Here is a 16,585-nt window from a genome sequence, read left to right as displayed (position 1 = left end):
CCACTGTGTCACCACCTCTGCTGGGTCTGTCCTGCCGGTGGGACAGGACATACCCGGGGATGGTGATGGCAGTGTCTGGGACATGATTCCGTGAGTATGACTATGTCAGCCTGTTGCTTGACTAGTCTGTGGGACAGCTCTTCCAACTTTGGCACAAGCCCCCAGATGTTAGTAAGGAGGACTTTGCAGGGTCGACAGGGCTGGGTTTGCCGTTGTCGTTTCCGGTGCCTAGGTCGATGCTGGGTGGTAAGTCAGGTTTAATTCCTTTTTATTGACTTCGTAGCGGTTAGGTACAACTGAGTGGCTTGCTAGGCCATTTCAGAGGGTATGTAAGAGTTAACTACATTGCTGTGTAAGCAGATGTGGAAGGAGAGTTCTCGGAAATACGCTAAGTGCAGGAGACTAAAGGGTTGATGCTCTTCTTACTTAGAAAAGCTTAACGTCCTTGTACTTCGGACCTTTGTGCGCTGTTTATACACAAGCATGAACAACAACTTGCATTTATATAGCGCCTTTAATGTAGTAAAACATCCCAAGGCTCTTCACAGACAAAATTTGACACTGAGGCACATAATGCGACATTAGGACCGCTGACCAAAATCTTGCTCAAAAAGGTTGGTTTTAAGAAGTGCCTTAAAGGAAGGAGAGAGAGGTGAAGAGGCTGGAGGGATTTAGGGAAACAATTCCCGAGCTTAGGGCCGAGGCAGCTGAAGGCGTGGCGGCCAGTGGTGGAGGGATTAAAATCAGGGCCAGAATTAGAGCAGTGCAGATATCTTGGAGGGTTGTCGAGACGGTTGAAGGGATGCAAAGCCATGAAGGGATCTGAACACAAAGATGAGAATTTTAAACTCGAGGCATTGTCAGACCAGGAACCAATAAAACGTAGGTAGATTCGCCCTGCATATCTGATGTAGGGCAAAGTTGTTAAGTGATCATACTTAAATGACTAGATAACAACTTTGCAATTAACAATGATACAGAGTCTTCAGAGAAGAAACATTGAAACTTCAATGAAAGCATCGGAACTGCGATCCATTAAGTCCCTGACATTCCTAACACCCCATCTCTGAACCAGTTTAGCAGAAGGGGCAGACTGGTGGCAGATGCAGTTTAAGGTGGCTGAGTGTGAGGTGATACATTCTGGGAGGGAAAACAAGGAACCCGAGTGTAATTTTCAGGGAACATTTCAGAGGGCTTCGAAAACAGAATTGCAAGTCAGTACAAGGGCAGGAAGATAAACCCATGAAAAGTACAATAAATAGAACAGTGGACATGAGTAAGTAATGATGATTTTTTTACCACACAGACCATATATGGCCAAAGTTAATGTTGTGTACAGTTTTGGGGACCATGTTAGATAAAGATATCTAAAGTCTTAGAGAATGTAACCGAGCATGTGCAGAGACTTGAGATGCTGGATCCAGCTCGTGCAGGAACTCTATATTGATAATGTTCTTGTTAAGCCCTTGGGATGTTTTTCTATGTTAAGGTGCTGTATAAAGTAAGTTGTTATTGAAGCAGAGAAGACTAAGAGAAGTGTCTTTTGTGAATTATAAAGGGCTCTGATAGAGTAAATAGCACAGACTATTTCGTCTAGTGACGATGGGTCACTGACAGATTGTCACTAAGAGAGTGACGAAAAGCATTGGGGAATATCTTTTTCCCAACAGGTTGTTGAAGCAGGGAATGATTTCCCACAAGGAATGGTTGAGGTAGAGACCATTGCATCTGTGAATCGAAAAGTGAATAATTATTTGATGCAGTGGAAGGAAAACGGCTCGATGGAGAGAGTGGAGAGTGGGATTAGTTTGGGATTGATACAGGGCTATGGGGAGAGAGTGGGCAGTGGGATTAGTTTGGGATTGATACAGTGCTATGGAGAGAGAGTGGGCAGTGGGATTAGTTTGGGATTGATACAGTGCTATGGAGAGAGAGTGGGCAGTGGGATTAGTTTGGGATTGATACAGGGTTATGGGGAGAGAGTGGGCAGTGGGATTAGTTTGGGATTGATACAGGGCTATGGGGAGAGAGTGGGCAGTGGGATTAGTTTGGGATTGATACAGGGCTATGGGGAGAGAGTGGGCAGTGGGATTAGTTTGGGATTGATACAGGGCTATGGAGAGAGAGTGGGCAGTGGGATTAGTTTGGGATTGATACAGGGCTATGGGGAGAGAGTGGGCAGTGGGATTAGTTTGGGATTGATACAGTGCTATGGAGAGAGAGTGGGCAGTGGGATTAGTTTGGGATTGATACAGGGCTATGGAGAGAGAGTGGGCAGTGGGATTAGTTTGGGATTGATACAGGGCTATGGGGAGAGAGTGGGACAGTGGGGATTAGTTTGGGATTGATACAGGGCTATGGGGAGAGAGTGGGACAGTGGGATTATTTTGGGATTGATACAGAGCTATGTGGAGAGAGTGGGAGAGTGGGATTATTTTGGGATTGATACAGGGCTATGGGGAGAGAGTGGGACAGTGGGGATTAGTTTAGGGATTGATACAGGGCTATGGGGAGAGAGTGGGCAGTGGGATTATTTTGGGATTGATACAGAGCGATGGGGAGAGAGTGGGTAGTGGGGATTAGTTTAGGGATTGATACAGGGCTGTGCGGAGAGAGTGGGTAGTGGGGATTAGTTTAGGGATTGATACAGGGCTATGGGGAGAGAGTGCAGCAGTGGGATTAGTTTGGGATTGATACAGGGTTAAGGGAAGAGAGTGGGGCAGTGGGATTAGTTTGTGATTGATACAGGGCTATGGGAAGAGAGTGGGGCAGTGGGATTAGTTTGGGATTGATACAGGGTTAAGGGAAGAGAGTGGGGCAGTGGGATTAGTTTGTGATTGATACAGGGCTATGGGAAGAGAGTGGGGCAGTGGGATTAGTTTGGGATTGATACAGAGCAATGGGGAAGAGTGCAGCAGTGGGATTAGTTTGTGATTGATACAGGTCTATGGGGAGAGAGTGCAGCAGTGGGATTAGTTTGGGATTGATACAGGGCTATGGGAAGAGAGTGGGGCAGTGGGATTAGTTTGGGATTGATACAGGGTTAAGGGAAGAGAGTGGGGCAGTGGGATTAGTTTGGATTGTTCCAGCACAGAGTCGGCACAGATTCAATTGGCCAAATGGACTCTGTACACTAAACTTCTAAGATTTTATCACATTTTTTCAGAGGGCTGCACCCTGTAAGAGCTGCAGGACTTTTGCAGATGCACACTAAGCACTGGTATGTGGTCCTCCTCTGTCTGCTATTCCAATGCAGCCTGGCAGCAATTTCTCATCACTGTGCACAGCCATCATCTAACGTCAGCAGCAGTCATTTCCACAACAACCTGCATTGATATAGCAACTTTCGGATAGAAAAACTCCCTCAGACGCTTTGCAGAGACTCAACGAAACAAAAATGGACACCAGGTCAAAGATGGAGATACGAGTTGGATCGGCCAAAGCTTGGTGAACAAGGTATGTTAGAAGGAGAGTCTTAAAGCAGGAGGTGGTGAGGTGGGAAGGGATTTCAAGAGCTTAGCAATAGGCTAGGCAGCTGCAGGCATGGCCTCTCTGCAGGCTTGGTTATTGCTTCCCCTTGGCCATTTAGGTGGCCTTGTTGAGTTGTTGCTTCCCCCCTTCAAAACATAACCAAAACTCTCTTACCCAGCATTGCATTGAATACATGTAGAAGTTCCTCCTTGTCCAAGAAAAAGGCATGCCTCTCGTTATTCTTCTTGGACACAATCGAGTTGATCTCTGCTTTGTCAATGTCACCCCCCAGTCCAAACACGTAGACATCTACAAGAGAATAGAATGGCAAGGTTGTGTGAAATGGCCAGAAGAGCAGATTCCTGTTACGTGTGAGGAGGATGCCTAGCGCAGTGAGATCTGCGCGGTGAAGTCTCGCTCGTTTACTTCATCTGGAGCTGGTTGGCTGCTCCCTTGCCCGGCAGGGGACTAGGCTAAAGTTGCCCCCTGTTTGTTTTTTTTGCACTGAAAGAGGAATGTTGACTAGGACACTGGGGCATCTTGGAGGTTTTCTTCAATGAGAGCGATGGGATCTTCTGTGTCCACCTCTCACCAGATCACCTCCGACAGTGCAGCCCTCCCTCGGTGACAGCTACCGACTGAGCCAAGCTAACCATCTCAGTCCCTAGTGGGAACCCAGACCCACTGGATATGGGGGACGTTGGGGCTACACTTCCCAAAGCTCTCCACCGCTGGTGGGCTTTCCTTGCTTCACGTCTGGTTCTATTACAGACTAATCAATAAGAGAGTGATTGCTATGTTGAATCGATAACTCCATTATCAGGATGGTGACCTTATCACATCCAGCACATCGGACATTCCTGAGAACACAGCCCACATCTGCACCACTGCTCCAGTATAACGGGTTACACCACTTAAAGGGTGCTTCGGGGGACAAGAAAAAAAATGTGATTGATTGGCTAAATTTGGGGTGTAAGATGCAAAAACAGTTATGACATGGGGAGATGTGTGACATTGTGTAATGAAAGGTGTCATCACAAACCGGGTTCAGTGCTGCCCTAGGTTTCCATTAAATGGGGAATATTCCCAGTAGGAAGGTGCTGTTGTATCTCTATGCTCTGCCCTTGGAGAACAGAAGGGTTCTCCGACTGGTTAAAAGTCTGCAACGTGAACCCTCCTTCCGTGGCCACATACCAGCTGGTAGCAGAGGTTAGTCCTATCTGGCGGGAAGGTTTTATGGGCTTCCACAAGCCAGGCAATTCAGAGTGGCCCCACCCACATCCACAAGATGTCAAGCCGGAATTGTGAGGTGGAGGTACGATTCTACTGAATCTTCTTCTCAAACTCCTCAATCTGCTGTTTCAACATCTTGTGCTATTCACGGTTACTTTACGTTCAAATAAATGGCTGGCTAATAAAGAACAAAGAACAAAGAAAATTACAGCACAGGAACAGGCCCTTCGGCCCTCCAAGCCTGCGCCGATCCAGATCCTCTATCTAAACATGTCGCCTATTTTCTAAGGGTCTGTATCTCTTTGCTTCCTGCCCATTCATGTATCTGTCTCGATACATCTTAAAAGATGCTATTGTGCCCGCGTCTACCACCTCCGCTGGCAACGCGTTCCAGGCACCCGCCACCCTCTGCGTAAAGAACTTTCCACGCATATCCCCCCTAAACTTTTCCCCTCTCACTTTGAACTCGTGACCCCTTGTAATTGAATCCCCCACTCTGGGAAAAAGCTTCTTGCTATCCACCCTGTCTATACCTCTCATGATTTTGTACACCTCAATCAGGTCCCCCCTCAACCTCCGTCTTTCTAATGAAAATAATCCTAATCTACTCAACCTCTCTTCATAGCTAGCGCCCTCCATACCAGGCAACATCCTGGTGAACCTCCTCTGCACCCTCTCCAAAGCATCTACATCCTTTTGGTAATGTGGCGACCAGAACTGCACGCAGTATTCCAAATGTGGCCGAACCAAAGTCCTATACAACTGTAACATGACCTGCCAACTCTTGTACTCAATACCCCGTCCGATGAAGGAAAGCATGCCGTATGCCTTCTTGACCACTCTATTTACCTGCGTTGCCACCTTCAGGGAACAATGGACCTGAACACCCAAATCTCTCTGTACATCAATTTTCCCCAGGACTTTTCCATTTACTGTATAGTTCACTCTTGAATTGGATCTTCCAAAATGCATCACTCCCTAATATTTGACCTCAGCCACTATTGGCCTCTTGCAAGATGTGCTGACGTCGGACTATTACCGAGATAATCTTCCCGAGAGTTCTCGATATCCAGGAACATCCGAATGCGATCCATCATTGGTTTGGGATTTCCTCCCATATTGGCTCTCCCTGAAAAATAGAGCAATGTTTTAAGGCTGCTTGCTAGGGTGTGACTGCATTCAACCCTGATTTTAACCAGAGCTCCCATTCTCCCTCAAACATTTCTCAGTATTGAAGGATGGCAGCACCTCAGAGACTCAGTCAAAGAGGTAGGTCTTAAGGAATCTCTTTAAGGGTGAAAGAGAGGTGGCGAGGCAGGGAGATTTCGTGATGGAATTCCAGAGCTTAGGGCCCAGGAAGCTGAAGGCACGGCCACCAATGGTGGAGCGATTAAAATCAGGAATGCACAAGAGGCCAGAATGAGAGGAGCACAAATCTCTTGGCGGATTGTGGGTCTGGAGGAGATTACAGAGATAGGGAGGCGAGAGGACATGGAGGGATTTGAAAACAAGGATGAGAGTTTGAAAAGCGAGCACAGGGATGATAGGTGAACGGGACTTGGTGTGAGTTAAGGCATGGACAGCAGAGTTTTGGATGACCTCAGGTTTACAGAGGGTCGAATGTGGTAGACCAGCCAGGAGTGAGTTGGAATAGTCAAGTCTAGAGGTAACAAAGACATGAATGAGGGTTTCATAAGCTGAAACAGGGGTGAAGTCGAGAGATGTTATAGAGGTGCCAAGTGCCAAGGTCTTAGTGATGGCACGAATATGAGGTTGGAAGCTCATCTCAGGGTCAAATGTGACACCAAGGTTGCGAACACACTGGCTCAATCTTAGACTGTTGCCAGGCAGAGGGATGGAGTCGGTAGCTAGGGACCAGAGTTTGGAATGAAGACTGAAAAGAATGGCTTCAGTCTTCCCAATATTTAATTGGAGGGAATTTCTGCTCATCCAGTACTGGATGTCAGATAAGCAGTCTGATAGTTTAACAACAGTGGAGGAGTGGAGAGAGGATGAGCTGGGTGTCATCAGACTATATGTGGAAACTAACACTGTGCTTTCAGATGATGTCACTGACAGGGTAGCATGTAGATGAGAAATTGGAGGGGCCAAGGATAGATCCTTGGGGGACACCAGAGGTAATGATGTGGGAAAGGGAAGAAAAGCTACTGCAAGTGATTCTCTAGTTACAATTAGATAGATAAGAATGGAACCAGATGAGAGCAGTCCCACCCAGCTGTGGGACGACCGTGGTGAGGTGTTGGAGGAGGATGATGTGGTCAATTGTGTCAAAGGCTGCAGACAGGTCCAGAGGGCCAGGAGGGAAAGTTTACCTTTGTCACAGTCACACGGGATGTCATTTTGTTAAGAGCTGTTTCAGTACTGTGGCAGGAGTAGAAACCTGATTGGAGGGATTCAAACATGGAGTTCTGGGAAAGATCGTCATTTATCTTTATGTTGTTTCTGGTTCCCAGATGTTGGAAAGAATCACACTTTAACTTGGAAAAGGCTGGAGTCAGTCTGGTTTATTACAACACCATGCTTTGTACTGTAGGGCCTGATTCTTGTGTTACATATAACATGACTCCCCAGTGCAGACATGAATGTGGCCCCCCACTGGAACACTTAAACATAACAACTGGCTCCTAGTTAATTAGTTCCTAACACTTTGCAGATGGTATAACAATATATACATATATAACATCCCCTCTTTCTTTAAATCTTAATGCCCCATATCAATATTACTGTCAATATAAATAAAGAAGATTATCATCCGACTTGTGGAAATAATCTGAACCACTTTTTAGAGTCTTTTATAGCTTGTATTTTTAAAAAGAATTATCGCTTGGATGGTAAGATGTTGTGCCTCCATTCTGTAGATTTGCCATTTGTTGCTCTCAGTGGTGAGTTGGCATATTGTACAGGTGATGTCGTGTCACTTGCTGGTGATATTGTTAATGTTGTCTCACTGGATAGTGATGTTTCCGATGTTGTTGATGGTCTTTTCTGTTGTTCCAGCTCAGGTGTAGGTTGAATATGGATTCTGTTCCTTCTCATTTGGTTACTGGTTTCAGTCTCAATGATATCTGATCTTGGAGTCTCAGCTTCACTAACAACTTTTGCTGGGCTCCAGGTTTTCATGATTGGATCCTGTACGTGTACAGTTTGTCCTTTCAACAGCTCGGGTAGGGATTTAGCATATTTGTTGAAGTATTGCTCTCCTCTTCCCCGTGTTTCAGTGAGTTGTTGTCTCACTTCCTCCTGGTCACTTGAAGGATGTATTTTGCTTGGCAGAGTTGTCTTCTATTTTCTTCCATTTAACAGCTCTGCAGGTGATTTCATGTCAGCCTTGAGAGATGTGGATCGGAGTGACAATCAGGCTGTCCACTCTCCACTGTGAACTTTCTCCCATTGAGATATGTGTGGAATTTCTCACATCCATACATGACTGCCAAAAGCTCTCTCTTTATGTTGACATATCTTGTCTCAGCTGATGTCAGAGCTTTGGACACAAATGTTATTAGCTTTCTCTCCTGTACCAGGGCTGCTCCCAGTCCTTTTGTGGAAGCATCTACTTACAGAGTGACAGGTTTCTTTCTGACGCAGTACGACAGACATGTCTCCTTGTATTACTCCTTTTTGAGTTTGTTGAAACTCCTGTCATGTGACTCTGACCACTGGTACTCTACATCTTTGTTCATCAGCTCCCGCAGGTTTGCCGTGTGTTCCGACATGTGCGGAATAAAGGAGCTCATGTATTGTATCAAACCAAAGGAAACTTCTCAACTCTCGCTTATCTCTTGGGGCTTCCAGCCCCGATATAGCTGAGATTCTTTCAGGGCTCGGCTTAACTCCATCAGGTGTGTACACCATTCCGAAGAACTGGCATTCTGTCACTTTCACAATGCATTTGTCTGCGTTTAGCTTCATCCCAGCTTTCCTGGTTCTCTCCATGGCTTCATGTAGATGATTGTCATGATCTTTTCCATCTACACCATATATCTGTATATTATCAGCTATGCCAACTGCTCCTTTGCATCCCCTGTATGTCTCGTCTACTTTCTGTTGGAACACATCCTGGCTCACTTTGAGGCCAAAGGGTAGACGCAGGAATTTGTACCGTCCAGAGGGTGTGTTGAATGTTGTCAACAGTGAAGATTCTGCGTCTAGCTTCACATTCCAGTAACCATTTCTGGTATCGAGCTTGTTGAAAACTTTTGCCCCTGCCAGTGCTGGTGTGATTTCTTCAAATGTTGGAATAGGGTAGTGATCCCTCTTTATTGCTTCGTTAAGATCTTTGGGATCTATGCAAATTCTTAGCCATCCATTTGGCTTCTCTCTCACTATGATGGAATTTACCCAATCTGTAGTCTCTGTGACTGTGGCGATCACCTTCTTTTCTTCCATTTCTTGGAGCTCTCTTTCAAGCTTTCCTTTTAGTTCTACTGGTACTTTACGTGGAGGATGACTCACTGGTTTCATCACTGGGTCAATAGTGATGTGATACTCAAAATCTTCAAAGCATCCAACTGTCTCATCAAAACACTCTGGGTACATCTGTATCAGATCTTCTTTTGCTTCTGATCGGAGGGTACTTTTCAATGGGTGTACTATCTTCAAACCTCAGTGTCATCTCCTTCACTTCATGGTTTACTGAGATAATCTGCAGCTCTTCAGAACTGCTCAAACCCAGGATAGCTGGACCATCTGTTTCAGTGACGTAGAACATACAGTTAACATCTTTTCCTATGTGTGTCCCTCTGATTTGGGTTGTTCTGAGCTGTCGAATCTCAGTTCCCTGTATGCTGTTAACATGAGGTTGTTTGGTTTCAGAGCACCTTCCTTTGGATAACAAATTTTCTCCAAATTTTCAGGAAAGATCTTCTGGTATAGTCTGAGCAGGATGATGTTACTCTGCGTTCCAGTATCAATCTTCACCTTCAGATTTATCATTGTGGGCTTATTTCTCAGCCTGTTCCTGATCTGAATGGTTGTGTGAATTTCTTTTCTCTGGGAACTGTCACATCCAGACATTTTGTGCAATTCTATGATTCCTATGTCCATTATGTTCTCAAACCCATCGCCATCTTCCAGGGTATGGATGTTCTGGTTTCTTTTGCTACTCATTTGCCCTGTTACTCTGACTCTGGTGACTCGTCTACCACCTTCTTGCCTTGTTCTGCACATCTTTTCCCAGTGATTGGTCTTTCCGCAAGCTCTGCAAATTGATCCATATGCAGGACATTTCCTTCTATCTGTCAATTCATGTAGTCATTCACAGCTCCTACACGTCTTTCTCTCTGTTTGGTGTACATTCTTTAGTTGTTGTTTCACTGCATCGACCCTGCTGTCTGTGTCTTGGCTTAACTGAAGGCTAGCCATTTGGGAGGTCAGAGTCTTCATCTGTCTGCTCGTGGCTTCATGTGCTCTGGCAGTGTCTACAGCCTGCAATATTGTGGGCTTGTCCTGTCTGATTAGAGATTTCTGTGCTTCAGGATGTGCAGAACCCCAAATGAGCTGAACTATCAGCCGTTCATCTGTGTCCTTAAATTTACATTTTCTGGCTGCATTTTTCAATTGCTACAAAATTGTCAATAGTTCCTGTCTGAGGCTTTGAAATTCATATCAGTATATCTGATGATTTGATTTTGGCTGGAGATGGGTGCTGAATCTTTCAAAAGTTTTGTCTGGGTTTCTGCTGTCCTCTTCGCTTAGGTCCCACCTGCTAAATAAATGTAATCCTTTATCTCCAGCCCACAGAAGGATATAGCTGACCCTCTCCTCTGCACTAGCGCCTTTTAGAAACCTACCGAATGCCAAATTGCACTTTTGTTTATACTTCTCAAATGCCTCTACGACATCATCAGCTCCCCAATTCATGATGGGCTGTAGCTGTGCATTTATTCCTGTCCCAGCAGACATTTCAATCTTTTTTTTTTAGAGTTTTCACACAAATCACTCAGTTTTTCTCTCTCCCTGGCACTAATTTGGGTCACTTTTCTCAATCTGATGCTTTTAAAAATGTTGTCGGTTTACTCACAGACGCTCGCTGCCACCATGTTTCATCTTTACGTTGTTTCTGGTTCCCAGATGTTGGAAAGATTCACACTTTAAACTTGGAAAAGGCTGGAGTCAGTCTTGTTTATTTTAGCACCATGATCTGTGCTGTGAAACCTGGTTCAACTGGTTCTTGTGTAACATATAACATGACTTCCCAGTGCAGCCGTGAATGAGGCCCCCCACTGGAACACTTACACATAACAACTAGTTCCTACCTAATTAGTTCCAAACACTTTCCAGATAGTATAACAATATATACATGTATAACAGATGGGAAAGGATTTCGGAGGTGACAACACTTTCAAGGACTTTGAAGAGGGGTGGGAGTTTGGAGATGAGGCGGTAGTTTGCAAGGATTGTTTTTTTGAGGAGAGGGCTGATAACAGCAGATTTGAAGGAGAGAGGAACAACACCTGAAAAGAGAACCTTTAACAATATTGGCAAACAGGAAGAGAACAAAGAACAAAGAAGAACAGTACAGCACAGGAACAGGCCATTCGGCCCTCCAAGCCCACGCCGATCTTGATGCCTGCCAAAACTAACACCTTCTGCACTTCCGGGGACCGTATCCCTCTATTCCCATCCTATTCATGTATTTGTCAAGATGCCTCTTAAACGTCGCTATCGTACCTGCTTCCACCACCTCCCCCGGCAGCAAGTTCCAGGCACTCACCACCCTCTGTGTAAAGAACTTGCCTCGCACATCCCCTCTAAACTTTGCCCCTCTCACCTTAAACCTATGTCCCCTAGTAACTGACTCTTCCACCCTGGGAAAAAGCTTCTGACTATCCACTCTGTCCATGCCGCTCATAACTTTGTAAACCTCTATCATGTCGCCCCTCCACCTCCGTCGTTCCAGTGAAAACAATCCGAGTTTATCCAACCTCTCCTCATAGCTAATGCCCTCCAGACCAGGCAACATCCTGGTAAAGTCCTTGCAAGTTCTCCCTGTGTCTGCGTGGGTTTCCTCCGGGTGCTCCGGTTTCCTCCCACAAGCCAAAAAGACTTGCAGGTTGGTAGGTTAATTGACCATTATAAATTGCCCCTAGTATAGGTAGGTGGTAGGGAAATATAGGGACAGGCGGGGATGTGGTAGAAATATGGGATTCGTGTAGGATTAGTATAAATGGGTGGTTGATGGTCGGCACAGACTTGGTGGGCCGAAGGGCCTGTTTCAGTGCTGTATCTCGAAACTAAACTAAACTAAACCTCTTCTGTACCCTCTCCAAAGCCTCCACGTCCTTCTGGTAGCGTGGCGACCAGAAATGCACGCAATATTCTAAGTGTGGCATAACTAAAGTTCTGTACAGCTGCAGCATGACTTGCCAATTTTTATACTCTATGCTCCGACCGATGAAGGCAAGCATGCCGTATGCCTTCTTGACTACCTTATCCACCTGCGATGCCACTTTCAGTGACCTGTGCACCTGTACGCCCAGATCTCTCTGACTGTCAATAATCCGAAGGGTTCTGCCATTTACTGTATACTTCCCACCTGCATTAGACCTTCTAAACTGCATTACCTCACATTTGTCCGGATTAAACTCCATCTGCCATTTCTCCGCCCAAGTCTCCAACCGATCTATATCCTGCTGTAACCTCTGACAATCCTCATCACTGTCCGCAACTCCACCAACCTTTGTGTCGTCTGCAAACTTACGAATCAGACCAGCTACATTTTCCTCCAAATCATTTATATATACTACAAACAGCAAACGTCCCAGCACTGATCCCTGCGGAACACCACTAGTCACATCCCTCCATTCAGAAAAGCACCCTTCCACTGCTCCCCTCTGTCTTCTATGACTGAGCCAGTTCTGTATCCATCTTGCCAGCTCAGCTCTCATCCCGTGTGACTTCACCTTTTGTACCAGTCTGCCATGAGGGACCTTGTCAAAGGCTTTACTGAAGTCCATACAGAGAACATCCACTGCCCTTCCTTCATCAATCATCTTCGTCACTTCCTCAAAAAATTGAATCAAATTAGTGAGACACGACCTCCCTCAGGACTGACACTCCTACACTGTGGCACTCCCTCAGTACTGACCCTCCGACACTGCGGCACTCCCTCAGGACTGACACTCCTACACTGTGGCACTCCCTCAGTACTGACCCTCCTACACTGCAGCACTCCCTCAGTACTGAAACTCCAACAGTGCGGCACTCCCTCAGCACTGACCCTCCTACACTGCAGCACATTGTCAGTACTGACCCTCTAACAGTGCGACACAGCCTCAGTACTGACACTCCGACAGTGAAGCACTCCCTCAGCACTTAGCCACCGACAGTGCGGCACTCCCTCAGTACTGACACTCCGACAGTGCAGCACTCCCTCAGCACTGACCCTCTGACATTGCAGCACTCCCTCAGCACTTAGCCTCCGACAGTGCGGCACTCCCTCAGTACTGACACTCCGACAGTGCAGCACTCCCTCAGCACTGACCCTCTGACATTGCAGCACTCCCTCAGCACTTAGCCTCCGACAGTGCAGCACTCCCTCAGCACTGACCCTCTGACATTGCAGAACTCCCTCAGTACTGAAACTCCGATAGTGCGGCACTCCCTCAGCACTTACCATCCGACAGTGCGGCACTCCCTCAGTACTGACACTCCGACAGTGCGGCACTTCCTCAGCACTTACCCTCCGACAGTGCGGCACTCCCTCAGTACTGACACTCCGACAGTGCAGCACACTGTCAGTACTGACCTCTGACAATGCAGCACACTGTCAGTACTGACCCTCTGACAATGCAGCACACTGTCAGTACTGACCCTCTGACAGTGCGGCACTCCCTCAGTACTGACCCCCTGACAATGCAGCACTCCCTTAGTACTGACCCTCCGACAGTGCAGCACTCCCTCAGTACTGACCCCCTGACAATGCAGCACTCCCTTAGTACTGACCCTTCGACAGTGCAGCGCTCCCTCAGTTCTGACTCCCTGACAGTGCAGCGCTCCCTCAGTACTGACCCCCTGACATTGCACCGCTCCATCAGTACTGACCTGCTGACAGTGCAGCACTCTCTCAGTACTGACCCTGTGACAGTGCGGCACTCCCTCAGTACTGACCCTCTGACAGTGCAGCACTCTCTCAGTACTGACCCCCTGACAGTGCAGCACTCCCTCAGTACTGATCCTCTGACAGTGCAGCACCCCCTCAGTACTGACACTCCGACAGTGCAGCACTCCCTCAGTACTGACTCTCCTACACTGAAGCACTCCCTCAGTACTGACCCTCCTACAGTGGGGCACTCCCTCAGTACTGACACTCCGACAGTGCAGCACTCCCTCAGTACTGACCCTCCGACAGTGCAGCACTCCCTCAGTACTGACCCTCTGACAATGTAGCACACTGTCAGTACTGACCCTCTGACAGTGCAGCACTCCCTCAGTACTGACCCTCCGACAGTGCAGCACTCCCTCAGTACTGACCCTCTGACAATGCAGCACACTGTCAGGACTGACCCTCCGACAGTGCAGCATTCCCTCAGTACTGACTCTCTGACAATGCAGCACACTGTCAGCACTGACCCTCTGACATTGCAGAACTCCCTCAGTACTGACACTCCGACAGTGCAGCACACTGTCAGTACTGACCTCTGACAATGCAGCACACTGTCAGTACTGACCCTCTGACAATGCAGCACTCCCTCAGTACTGACACTCCGACAGTACAGCACTCCCTTAGTACTGACCCTTCGACAGTGCAGCGCTCCCTCAGTTCTGACTCCCTGACAGTGCAGTGCTCCCTCAGTACTGACCCCCTGACATTGCACCGCTCCCTCAGTACTGACCTGCTGACAGTGCAGCACTCTCTCAGTACTGACCGTGTGACAGTGCGGCACTCCCTCAGTACTGACCCCCTGACAGTGCAGCACTCCCTCAGTACTGACCCTCTGACAGTGCAGCACTCTCTCAGTACTGACCCCCTGACAGTGCAGCACTCTCTCAGTACTGACCCCCTGACAGTGCAGCACTCCCTCAGTACTGATCCTCTGACAGTGCAGCACCCCCTCAGTACTGACACTCCGACAGTGCAGCACTCCCTCAGTACTGACTCTCCTACACTGAAGCACTCCCTCAGTACTGACCCTCCTACAGTGGGGCACTCCCTCAGTACTGACACTCCGACAGTGCAGCACTCCCTCAGTACTGACCCTCCGACAGTGCAGCACTCCCTCAGTACTGACCCTCTGACAATGCAGCACACTGTCAGTACTGACCCTCTGACAGTGCAGCACTCCCTCAGTACTGACCCTCCGACAGTGCAGCACTCCCTCAGTACTGACCCTCTGACAGTATCCCACTCCCGGTGTGCAATGAAGACATCATGCTGGATTCAGTGCTGAAGTCATGTTCAAACCCATGACTCAAAGCTCAGTGTGATACCCACTGAGCCACATCTGGCACCTTGCAAGGCAGCTTAATACGTGACGGAGTTGGGAAAGAAGGAGGAAGTGCTAGGAGGTGTTGTAGAGTGATGTGAATTCGATAGGAGAATGTGGAGAGGAGGAAGGGAGGGTGTGTAGGACAGTATATTGGAAGCTTAATGGCGAAAACGGGAAAAGTCAATGGTGCATTAACCATAGTGTTGGAGAGAGGGGTTGGTGGTTCAAGGATGACTTTTGGAAGGTGCCTCCTTCTATAGTATCGGGCGGAAGGTTCTGGAAGGACTTCCAGCTTGAGGCACAGAATTCGAGTGGATGGGGTTTATCCCAGCTTTAACAAGAGTTGAGAAAGTGTTGACAGAGACAGCTGTAGTAAATGGAGGGAACATGGACGGCCCATCGGAGGTGTCAGAAGGCCAGCCTGCGAGGGTTAACATCACTTACCATCAGTAAAGAGCATGATAACATGTTGTAACGCCCTCCATTCCACTTGTTTCTCCTTCATCGCTGCCTTCTGAAAGCTCATCATCTCGAAAACCGATTTCAAAGCTCCAGTCAAGTTTGTTCCTGTATTGCTGTCCTTTTTGAAATCTAAGGAACAGATTGAAAGTGTTTCTAGGATAGAAGGTTGAGGGCGCCAGTCCCAATTAGGGTAATTTCTTTATTCGTTGCTGGGATGTGGACATCGCTGGCTAGGCCAGCATTTATTGCCCATCGCTAACTGCCCTTGAGAAGGTGGTGGTGAGCTGCCTTCTTGAACCACTGCAGTCCATGTGGGGTAGGTACACCCACAGTGCTGTTAGGAAGGGAGTTCCAGGATTTTGACCCAGCGACAGTGAAGGAACGGTGATATAATTCCGAGTCAGGATGGTGTGTGACTTGAAGGGGAACTTGCAGGTGGTGGTGTTCCCATGCATTTGCTGCCCTTGTCCTTCTAGTTGGTAGAGGTCGCGGGTTTGGAAGGTGCTGTCGAAGGAGCCTTGGTGCATTGCTGCAGTGCATCTTGTAGATGGTACACACTGCTGCCACTGTGCGTTGGTAGTGGAGGGAGTGAATGTTGAAGGTGGCATTGAGGAATCAGGAGGTGAGTTACTCGCTGCAGAATTCCCAGCCTCTGACCTGCTCTTGTAGTCATAGTATTTATATGGCTACTCCAGTTCAGTTTCTGGTCAATGGTCACCCCCAGGATGTTGATAGGGAGGGGAAGTAAGCAACAGTAATGCCATTGAATGTCAAGGGAAGATGGTTAGATTATCTCTTGTTTGAGATGGCACTTGTGTGGCGCGAATGTTACTTGCTACTTAACAGCCCAAGCCTGGATATTGTCCAGGTCTTGCTGCATTTCTACACAGACTGCTTCAGTATCTGAGGAGTCGCGAATGGTGCTGAACATTGCGCAATCATCAGGGAACATCCCCACATCTGACCTTATG

At 47.5% G+C, this 16,585-nt stretch overlaps 1 protein-coding gene across 1 annotated transcript in view; it reads right to left on the bottom strand.

Moving 5' to 3' along the window:
• Positions 1-16,585, bottom strand: part of LOC137345645 (complement factor B-like) — a 71,878-nt gene that overhangs the window by 31,264 nt on the left and 24,029 nt on the right. The window contains exons 8-11 of the mRNA XM_068008884.1: positions 15,597-15,743; positions 5,744-5,833; positions 3,646-3,780; positions 596-822 (exon numbers count right to left, since the gene is read on the bottom strand). Of these exons, the coding sequence (XP_067864985.1) occupies positions 596-822; positions 3,646-3,780; positions 5,744-5,833; positions 15,597-15,743 (599 nt within the window). The remainder of the gene's footprint in view (positions 1-595; positions 823-3,645; positions 3,781-5,743; positions 5,834-15,596; positions 15,744-16,585) is intronic.

The sequence above is a fragment of the Heterodontus francisci genome, chromosome 29, assembly GCF_036365525.1.
Source record: "Heterodontus francisci isolate sHetFra1 chromosome 29, sHetFra1.hap1, whole genome shotgun sequence".
NCBI lineage: Eukaryota > Metazoa > Chordata > Chondrichthyes > Heterodontiformes > Heterodontidae > Heterodontus > Heterodontus francisci.
Note: the sequence above shows the minus strand (reverse complement) of the source record. Positions and strands in the feature narration are given on the sequence as shown.